Genomic DNA, 11,235 nt, shown 5'->3' with positions numbered 1-11,235 from the left:
CCCCCTTTTTATAGGGTCCTTTTCCCATTGGGAGTTTCTCCCAAGAGCCTCTATAAAGCAAATTAACTTTTCTTTAGGAACAAAAATGGTGTGGTCTAATTGACTCAAAAGGCACCTCCCGATCAATTAACAAATGTTTAAAAATGTGTTAAAATGACTTAATCAATTAGCTGATCAAAGTTTGCAGCCCTCCTGCTCAGTGAGAGGGGTCTGAAGCGAAGTTCCTGTGCCAGAATCAATCTCAAGCAGGAGTCTGGGTGGGCCTTGAATGCTGGGCTCAAGGGGGCAGTTTCTCCTCTCAGATAAGCCATAACCCTACCCCTTAATAATAATAACAATAACAATAATAATAATAATAATAATACATTTTAATAATAATATAATAATAACTAATAATAATATATTTTAATTATAATAATATATTTTTAATTATAATAATAATATATGTTTAGTTATTTATACCTTGCCCATCGGGCTGGGTTTCCCCAGCTTTCTTTTTAAAATTTAAAAACAAGTTTCTAGCCCTTGTGGAACCTGCGATGTGAGGCAAAATCTGCAAGCCCTGTTCCCCTCATTTATTTTGCGAGAAAGCTGCCGCCTTCCTGTGTGTCTAGCCAATGAATAAAGCCACAGCCATGACTGGCATTTAAGAAAGCAGTTCTAGCCAATAACAGCAACACAAAGAGAAAGTAGGTGAGAGTGACACACCCATCATCTGCAGAAGAAATGTTCATTCCAAACCTTTTATTTAGGCCATCTCCTGCGGGGAGACGGCGATGGCTGCCCTACAGAAAATGACTTGAATTCCCAGGATTTTAGTGTCGCTGCGTCTGAAATGCAGGGGTCCAGCCAAGACAGATCTGTGATCTGTCTCACTCAAGATTTGTGGCATACAAAGGTCCTTTCCCCCTGAATGTGAGATTTAAAAGCCAGTTTCAATGCAGATAAACATTGTCATTATTATACCCATTTTTCAGGGGGCATGGCTGTGTCCAGAGAAAGTTACACCAGCCTTGCAGATGAACCAAGTGGTGTTATACCCATTTTGCTGGAGAGAGGGAGAAAATTGAGAGTACTGTGTAAATGAATACCTTTAAAAGTCAAGGTTCGAGGACAGAAATCTGGCCGAGTCTGGAATTACCTTGTGAAGTGAAGGGATAAGAAAGATGGATTTACCGTATTTTTTGCTCTATAAGACTCACTTTCTCCCTCCTAAAAAGTAAGAGGAAATGTGTGTGCGTCTTATGGAGCAAATGCAGGCTGCGCAGCTATCCCAGAAGCCAGAACAGCAAGAGGGATTGCTGCTTTCACTGCGCAGTGATCCCTCTTGCTGTTCTGGCTTCTGAGATTCAGAATATTTTTTTTCTTGTTTTCCTCCTCCAAAAACTAGGTGCGTCTTGTGGTCTGGTGCATCTTATAGAGCGTAAAATACGGTATATCTGGATGCTAGGATAGAGAGGATAAGGAAAACAGGAAGACACAGTGAGAGGTAAAGGAGGTGTTGTGGGATTGGTGGAAGTCAATGTTTGTTTTTCTTTTTAGTGTTTATATTATTAACTTGTAAGATATGGATTTGTTTTTTTGTATGTTGGTTTTTGTGTATTGTTATGTTTTGATATTTTGTGTGTTGTTGTGTGGAAAATACTAATAAAATTTAATAAAGAAAAAAAAAGAGAGTACTGTGTGATAACCTAGAAGCCCAGGGTTGCGGAGAAGTCCGTTTTATTTTATATTTACGAAGCATCTGTGTCTTGTGAGGCTGACTTTAGTGTAGCAGGAATGCAATTCCATTAATCAGGGTGATGGGAGGCGGGAGAAAGTCTGAAGGTGTCGGCAACGGGTGAGCAGACGAGATGTTTGGGTGCAGATGGGAATCAGCAGAGGAGAATGTGCAAAATATAAATTTCTCAGGGGCCAGGTTGAACTAAGCCTTGTTACTTCATGGTCATCAGGTCTCCCAAAAAGGTTGCCTTGTTTCCAGGTGCTAGGCTGGGCGTGCACACTGTTGGCTTGGGAAACAGTGCTAACATGATGTGAGCCACAATCCACATTTACCGTATATTTTGCTCTATAAGACTCACTTTTTCCCTCCTAAAAAGTAAGGGGAAATGTGTGTGCGTGTTATGGAGCGAATGCAGGCTGCGCAGCTATCCCAGAAGCCAGAACAGCAAGAGGGATTGCTGCTTTCACTGAACAGCGATCCCTCTTGCTGTTCTGGCTTCTGAGATTCAGAATATTTTCTTTCTTGTTTTCCTCCTCCAAAAACTAGGTGCGTCTTGTGGTCTGGTGCGTCTTATAGAGCGAAAAATACGGTACCTTGAATCGGTCAAATGAACATAAGAAGGGCCTGCTGGATCAGGCCAGTGGCCCATCTAGTCCAGTATCCTGTTCTCATAGGAGCTAATGTCTGTGGGGAACCCGCAGACAGGATCCAAGCATGAGAGCCCTCTTCCCATCCTGGCCAGTAGGCATCAACAGCCATCACCTCCTCCATGAATCTGTCTCATTTTCTTTTAAAGCTATCCATGTTGGTGGCCATCCTTGCCTCCTGTGGCAGTGAGTTCCACAGTTTAACTCTATGTCCTGTCGCTACTTATGAAATAATAATAATAATAATAATAATAATAATAATAATAATAAAAAATTTTATTCATACCCCGCCCTCCCCGACCAGAGCCGGGCTCAGGGCGGCGAACACCAATAAAATCACAGTAAAAAACATGATGGGGGGGGGGAACCCAATTTAAAATACAGGTTAAAATGCAATTTAAAATGCAGCCTCATTTTAAAAGTAGCCCATAGATCAAAACCATAAGGGGAGGGAAAACATAAGTGTCAGACTGAGTCCAAACCAAAGGCCAGGCGGAACAGCTCTGTCTTGCAGGCCCTCGGAAAGATGTCAAGTCCCACAGGGCCCTAGTCTCTTGGGACAGAGCGTTCCACCAAGTTGGGGCCAGTGCTGAAAAGGCCCTGGCCCTAGTTGAGACCAATCTAACCACCTTGCAACCTGGGACCTCCAAAATCTTATTATTTGTAGACCTTAAGGTCCACTGCGGGGCATACCAGGATAGGCGGTCCCGTAGGTACTGTGTTTGGATGTGCTTCCACCCAACCAGAGAAAAGGCATGCTCTAGCTGTGTTTTAAGCTGGCAATGTGTACCCAGTCCTAGTTATGATATTTGGAATATTTACTTTGCCCTGGGGTGGGGGGGAAACATGCAGTAGCTGAACAGCTGGCTGGGGGGGGGAAACATGATACGAGCACAACATTGCAGTGGAATGAAAGAGCATCAAGGTACCAATTTGTGCAACCGAGAGCCCTAAAACTCTTGCAAAGTGTGGCTTGGCTTTGCTGAGGCATCTGAGCTCAGCACAGAGACTCACTGGATACTCTCCCAACAGGTGCTGGGGACCAGAAGACCTTCCCCAAGGTGGACTCCCCATTTGAAATCCCCTCCCTGGGAAGGCTCACTTCAGCCCCTCACTGTCCATCATTTAGCCATGAGGCTAAGTCCGTCTGACTCACCCCTAGGTTTAGTTAACATCCCAGGCATTTCTCGCTTGCTAGCCGTGGTGCCAGGTTTAATAAAACAGTCCTGGGGTTTTATTTCTTACCTGGTTTTCGGATGCTGCTGCTGCTGCTTGATTTGACCCTTATCCCAGCTTTCCTCCCGAAGGAGTCCGAAGGGATGTCATGTTTCCTCCCAAAGGAGTCCCAAATGTCATAAACAGCCCAACATTAAATTCCAAAAATGCGAAACGATTTTCAGTATGTCTACAACAGTTTCAGGGACGCGGGTGGCGCTGTGGGTTAAACCACAGAGCATAGGACTTGCCGATAAGAAGGTTGGCGGTTCGAATCCCCACGACGGGGTGAGCTCCCATTGTTCGGTCCCAGCTCCTGCCAACCTAGCAGTTCGAAAGCACGTCAAAGTGCAAGTAGATAAATAGGTACCGCTCCAGTGGGGAAGGTAAACGGCGTTTCCGTGTGCTGCTCTGGTTTGCCAGAAGCAGCTTAGTCATGCTGGCCACATGACCCAGAAGCTGTACGCCGGCTCCCTCGGCCAATAAAGCGAGATGGGCACCGCAACCCCAGAGTCGGCCATGACTGGACCTAATGGTCAGGGGTCCCTTTACCTTTACAACAGTTTCAAACATACAGTGGTACCTTGGGTTACATACGCTTCAGGTTACAGACTCCGCTAACCCAGAAATAGTAACCTTGGGTTAAGAACTTTGCTTCAGGATGAGAACAGAAATTGTCCTCCGGTGGAAGCGGGAGGCCCCATTAGCTAAAGTGGTGCTTCAGATTAAGAACAGTTTCAGGTTAAGTACAGACCTCCAGAACGAATTAAGTACTTAACCCGAGGTACCACTCTACTTACTTTAAAGACTGCTTGTATTATGCCTCCTTAAAGTCCAAGGGCGAGGTATTTAAATAGGCAGAGACCTGGGAGAAGAGTTGGTGGAAGAAGATTGGAAGAAATTTAAAGACTATTTGCAGAGACACTGTAAAATTAATGAATGTTAAAATGATGTTGGATTAAAAATAAGGGGTATTAGCAACAAAGCTACTAAGAATATGCAAAAATGAACTGATAATGGATGGAAATATAGAGTAATAATATGTTAAGATATAGAGTTAAGATAAATGAAAGAGGGCAAGGATTTGGTGATTTGATTTTGTAAATGGGAATTCAAGAATGGGAGGTGTGAGGTCGTCAAAGAAACAAGCAAATGAATTTAAAGTTATGAAAAACGGATTTGTTTTTAATTTTTTTCTTATTTTCTTTTTGTCTTTTGTATGGTTTTTTTATTTCTCTTTTCTTTTTTCATGTATTTTTGTATTCCTGTTTTTGTAAAACCTTAATAAATATCTCTTAAAAAATAAAATAAATAGGCAGAGGTATTTAAACCCCAGGGCTCCTCCTTTGCCCCTTTAGAGGACCAGGCTTGGCTGACCCAAACAGCTGTGCCTTCATTTCCTCCAACAAGGCCGTTCTGCTCCTTCCAGAGAGAGGGACAGACCTGTGGCCAAGAGGGCTTGCTTTGCAGGGGGAAGGTTCCAGTTCTAATCATACCCCTCGCCCACCGCTGCAACACAGACTCATAGGATTCCAGAGTTGGAAGGGTTCCCCAAAGGTCCTCTAGTCCAACCCCTTGCAATGCAGAGGAATCACAGCTAAGGAACTCCTGACATACAGCCATCCAAACTGCGTTTAAAAACCTTCAGAGAGTCCACTACCTTCCAAGGCAAAAGAATATAATTGTGGAGTTGGAAGGGCCCTCCAGGGCCATCTTGTCCAACCCCTTGCAATGCAGAAATCACAGTGAAAGAATTCCTGACAGATGGCCACCCACTTTCTGTTCACCTTCAGTGAAGGAAAGTCCACGCCCGAGCTTTTTTGCAAGATGTTTTGAGCTTTTTGTATTTTATCTGTCCTGTTTAACTTTTTGTAAGCCACACCGAGTCCCGTTTTGGGGGGGAAAGGTGGGATAAAAATAATAAAAATTAAAATACTCCAATTCAGAAAGATCCCCTCCCTAAGATTGGTTTGAATCCACCCTCTCCAATGGATTCAATGCTCCAAATTAAAAAGGCCTGGGCGCTAGCTGGGGATGTTTCCCCACGCGAGACATTGGAGAGCCGAAACCGCGGGGCTCAGAGACCCGGCCTGTGGGAAGCGCCTTCCTGCCGCGCTCCTTCGCAGGAGGCAAAGAGACCGGGCGACGCGAGCTCTTTGGATGAGTTTGTGCCTAATGGCATTTGCTGGCGCGGCTCCCATGCATCCATCCTCTCTCGTGCCGAATGCAGACGAGTGCAGCAGGCTCCTCGGGGCAGGGACTCGCTCGCCCGGGTGCACAGCGCCGTATTTACCGGGGTAGCCGGGCAAGCCAATAACAAAGCGCCGACGGACGGAGTTGCTTGCATGCGCGCTTTCTCCATCTCCACTGCGCAAAGGCGCTTCCGTTCTCCTCCCCCCGGGCGCCCTTGCGCTTTCAGAGCCAGAAGTTGGCAACTGTCCCCGGACTCCCTGAGCCATCCGAGGCGCGCCTCCCTCCCCCCCCCACCTTCCCCGGGGCGCTGGTCCCCCCAAGACGGACCCCGGGGCTGCTTTTCCTCTGCGCGGCCACAAGAGGGAGCTTCCCCCTCTCTCCCCCTCCCCTCTCCCTCCCCCCTTCTCCACCTTGGCTTCCAGCTGTTCCCGCCAGAGACTGACAGCTGGGCCCGGGGGTTGCTATAGGGATAGGCAAATTGCCCCGCCAGCCCCGGCTCGTTATAGGCGGGGAGGTGGCTGCCCCCGCCTCGGCGGGCGGGGCCTGGCGCCGCTCCCTATAAAAGGAAGAATGCTCCATTCAGCACTTCAGTTACTCGCCAACGGGGGGGAGGCGGCCGAGGGGGCGGCAGCAGGAGGAGCAGCGGCGGCGGCGGCAGCGCTCGGGACCCTCGCGCGCCCTGCAAAGCGGGCAGGAGGAGGGGACGCGCGCCTCGTGCAATTCCGGGACGCCCCCCACTTGCTGGGGGGGGGCAAGCAAAAGTGCCGGGAGGGGGCGCCTTGACAAAGCCGCCTCTCTGCTGCTGCTGCTCCTCCTCCTGCCGCTGCTTTGCTGCTGGGACCCCGGAGCGTCGGCGGAGAAGGAGCCGAGCCGAGGCAGGGAAGCGCGCCCGGCGTTGCAGCTGAGCGCCGAGGCCAGGCTGGAGGGGGGCTGCCCGGAGCCCGCAGGACGACCACCGCCCTCCCTGCACCGCCTCCTCCCCGCGGCGCGCCCCCCTCCTGGCCCCATGGACTTTTTGGAGTGAGGGCAACTTTCCCCGACGACGCCTCCTTCGCCCTCGCCAGCAAAAGCCGCTGCTTCTTCCATTTTCTCTTTCTCTCTCCGCCTACCCCGCTCCAATCTTTCCCTCTCTCCCTCCTTCCTCGCAAACTCTCCTCCACTGAGATCGGACGCAGCAACTTTTCCTGCTTCTCCTCTCCGGCTGCCGTCGGAAGGGGGCCTGAGCGGAGACCGGGCGGCGGGCGTCGTCGAGGCGGCCTCGGTGCGCGGAGCTCTCCGCGCGGAGCTCGGGGGCCGGGGCAGGCGGCGGCCTGGGCGGCCCTCTATGCGGTGAGATGGCGTCGGAGCTGGCCATGAGCGCGGCGGACTTGCCCACCAGCCCGCTGGCCATCGAGTACGTCAACGACTTCGACCTGATGAAGTTCGAGGTGAAGAAGGAGCCGGCCGAGGCGGAGCGCTTCTGCCACCGCCTGCCGCCGCCGGGCTCGCTCTCCTCGACGCCCATCAGCACGCCCTGCTCCTCCGTGCCGTCGTCGCCCAGCTTCTGCGCGCCCAGCCCCGGAGGGCAGCCGCCGACGGGCCTCGCCCACCCGGGAGGCGGCGGCGGCGGGGGCGGCGGAGGCAACCCCGGAGGGGCGTCGGGCAAGGCCCAGCTGGAAGATCTCTACTGGATGTCGAACTACCAGCACCACCTGAACCCCGAGGCGCTGAACCTGACGCCCGAGGACGCCGTCGAGGCGCTCATCGGACATCACCACCATCACCACCACCACCAGGGCGGCTACGAGGGCTTCCGGGGGGGCCAGCCGTTCCCCGGCGAGGAGTTGGCCCCGTCGGGCCACCACCACCCTCACCACCACCACCACCCGGGGCACCACCACCACCACCCGGGGGCCGGACACCACCCTCATCACCACCACCTGCGCCTGGAAGACCGCTTCTCCGACGACCAGCTGGTGTCCATGTCGGTGCGCGAGCTGAACCGGCAGCTGCGCGGCTTCAGCAAGGAGGAGGTGATCCGCCTCAAGCAGAAGCGGCGGACCCTCAAGAACCGCGGCTACGCGCAGTCGTGCCGCTACAAGCGCGTCCAGCAGCGGCACATCTTGGAGAACGAGAAGTGCCAGTTGCAGGGCCAGGTGGAGCAGCTCAAGCAGGAGGTCTCCCGCCTCGCCAAGGAGCGGGACCTCTACAAGGAGAAGTACGAGAAGCTGGCCGGGCGCACCTTCGCCGCCGCCGCCGCCAGGGACCCGTCGCCCGCCCAGGGGGGACCCGCGCCGGGCAAGCCGCCCTCCGCCGACTTCTTCATGTGAAGCCGCGGGCGCGACGGCGCGGACGGGACTGGGGGAGACCCTGCCCCACCACCCCTCGAGGACAAGGAAGAAAGCGGTGGGGTGGGGGGCGTGTGAACCCCTGTGGATTGGCCGCCTCTCCCGCGCCCTCCTCGCTCGCCTCCGGAGAGAAGTTGTAAATACCCGAAGGGGCGCACCGCCTCGCGGTTTCTTTCTTGGGGGACCCAGGTCGCCACCCCCCCACCTCGGGACAGAGGGGAAACCAGACCTGAAGTGGAGGTGGGGTGGGGAGAAAGACCCTCTCCCCACCAAGCCCGCCCGCTCCACCTTCCTTGCACTGACTGCGTTCATACCTTTTTCTATGTACGAAAGCCGACTTGAATTCTTCTCTTTCCTCGCGCCCCCCGACTTCGTACTGACTGGCTCTCCTTCCTCCTCTAGCCCCCTCTCCCCACTTTTCCTGCCCTCCCGCACCTCTTGATGCCTCATCTTCCCTCCGCTGTTAGTCCCAGGCGTGTTCGCCCCGTCGGCTGGCAAAGGAGGCGCGCGGACTTGTACATTTCGTCGCGGGGACGGACGGACGGACGCACGCGCTCCGGGGGACAGGCACCTTTTTTTTGGCAAGGAGGAAGAAGGACAACTTTTCTGTCTCCCCCACCTCAACGTAAACCAAACGAAAGCGCCGGAGCAGCCAAGCCCCCCCCCCTCCAAATAGCCCTCGACGTGAAGAAGCAGCAATAGGATTCTGGCGACCAAGGACAGCGCCGTTGGAGAAGGGTCCCCAATTTCCTTCCTTCCTTCCTTGGAGAGCCCGAGGGGGGCCTCATCCTGCCGCGGCGCCCGACCGGCTCTCCTCCGCCTCCTCGAGACCCCCTTCTCTCCGCATTCCTGCATGCCGGACATGTATGGGATTTCAGTAAAATCTCTCTCCCAAACCCGCCCCGTCCCTTACGAGAACAGATGAGGGGAAAGCATGAATCAGTTGTTCTCCCCGCCCCTCCCCAAACTTTGTATTTTCTCCTCTTACGTCCAGAATTTCCCCCCTCTCCCCCCTCCTTTTCGGTGCATCTTAAACAAACAGAATCTGATAGTCTTAAAAAAAAAAAAAAAGATTTTGCAAAGTGATATTTTCTGCCTCCCTCCTCTCCTGATGGAACAATGATGCTCAAATAACGCTGGACCTTTTTTCCCCTTGCGAGGAGTCGGCCTCCGCAATCTGGGTTGAGTTTACTTGCCTTTTTAATTCCCCTCCTTTTTTTCTTAATTATTATTTTTGTCTGTGTGCGTTTTTTATTTAAAAAAAAAAAACCAAACCAACGGGGAACTGAGCCAGACTTAACTTATTTAAGGTGTCCACTTGTACATATTAGTAGGTCTTTAGTTCCTTTTTCTTCGTCCTCCTGCTCTCCCACTGCCCAGTCTTATCTTCTGGACCCATTACTTTGCTTGGTGACTTTAAAAGGAAAAAAAGAAAGAAAGAAAACTTTTAAAAAAACAAACACGAGTCTTAATGAAAGTTTGTATGTAATAGCATGCAAATAATATAAGAATTAATTTAACGATGTTGACAAAGCCGAATGCACTATATACAGTAATCAATTGGATTAAATAATGCTGTTTGTTTTATAGAGATTTAAAATTATCTATGCTGTTTAAAACAATATTGGGGGAAAGAAAAGTAAACACTCTTAAAGACAATTTGAAAGGCAATAGAGTTAATATATGAACTGCAATCTGTTGGCTGCTATATAATAATAATATTACTAATACTATGCACCAGAATTATTTATTAAATTCCAAGGAAACGAAATAACGGTTTGAACCTTGATTTATAAAATGCACACTTTATTTATTGCTAATAATGATGATAATAATAATACAAACAAAAAAATAAAAATGCAATTGTGCTTTTGGGTGAAGGCTTAACTGATTCACAGCTGGGCTATTTTTTTTAAGATAAAAGTTGTTTGTTTAAAAAGAGGACTCTTAGGAATAAGTATCTTTAAAGCATATGGGTATTTCTCAAAACCCGGCACAATTTGTGAAATTTTGGAACCTGGTGCATTTTTAGGTGCAAGGCATTTTAAATGAAATTTCAATTTCTGTGGGTTTTTAAAACACTGTTGCATCCAGATACAACCAATTTCATCTCTAGAGCTTCGATACGGTTCTTAATTTTGTCCCCACATCCTGCTCTTGAGCCATGCAGGCTGTTGCAACCTCAAACCAACTGAATATTTATATATATAGATATATTTTTGTTTTTTTGTCATGAATTGTTTCTTCTTTGTGTTTCAGGCATCAGTGCAAAAAGCCTCCTTCTAGCTTTCATTTGCTACGAAACAAAAATAAATCTCTTTAGACATATTTCTTCGTCTTGCTGCCTTTTCTAGTCTTGTCCCCCCCCCCCAAAAAATTATTATTTGAACGCATTTTGCACATTCTGGGAGCTGTGTCTTGGGATTATTGGATGTAGGAAAAGAAATGGCCATTGCCTCTCCTGTTTTCTTCCTCGCATTTTCTTTGCAAGAAAATCAGAAGTGTGTTCGGAGACGGAGTGAGCAAGAGAGAGTGGGAATGTGTGGGGACTGTGCGCGTTTAGCCTGTGATCTTCAGGAATTTGAAAAATTATATTCAATTTACCTAAATTCAAAGACCTCCCGCCCAGAACTGTTCTGTTAGCACACTGTCAAATTAAATTAATCTCTATTAATAAGAAGGCTGGAAAAGATTGCTGAATGAGGCCAATGCCCATATAGTCCAGCATTCTGTTCTCACAGTGGCAGACCAGATGCAACAATGGAAAGCCTGCATTATTTATTTTGATATTCTGATTTCTTGGAGCTATGCTGCAATTACACCACTTACCATTTAAAACAACTAGATTATTCCGCTCCCCCCATATCTTTGATTTTTTAAATTTATTGCAATTTGGGTAGCAGCTTTTTGAGAAAGGAAAGAACCTTGTCTTCTGAATTCCTTATTGGCAAATGTATTTGCATGCAGCCTTAAATAATAGAAGGTATATTCAAAATGTGGCTTTTAAAAAAATGTGTTAAATTCTTGGCTTATTTTAGGTTTACGATATAAGAATGGGTATATTTGTGGAATGTACCACAGATTGTTATTTCCTCCCTCCGATTGGGGAAATGACTTTTTCATGCTGGAT

General features: G+C 49.3%; 1 protein-coding gene across 1 annotated transcript; it reads left to right on the top strand.

The window, feature by feature from the left end:
- Positions 1 to 6,387: 6,387 nt before the first annotated feature.
- Positions 6,388 to 10,433, top strand: MAFA (MAF bZIP transcription factor A). The gene has a single exon (XM_081918978.1). The coding sequence runs from the start codon at positions 7,113 to 7,115 to the stop codon at positions 8,085 to 8,087; it is 975 nt and encodes a 324-aa protein (XP_081775104.1). The 5' UTR covers positions 6,388 to 7,112; the 3' UTR covers positions 8,088 to 10,433.
- The last annotated feature ends 802 nt before the right edge of the window (positions 10,434 to 11,235 follow it).

This window comes from Podarcis melisellensis (genome assembly GCF_964234715.1).
Source record: "Podarcis melisellensis genome assembly, chromosome: 7".
Lineage (NCBI taxonomy): Eukaryota > Metazoa > Chordata > Lepidosauria > Squamata > Lacertidae > Podarcis > Podarcis melisellensis.
The sequence above is the reverse complement of the archived record's forward strand: the minus strand, read 5'-3'. Positions and strand labels throughout refer to the sequence as shown.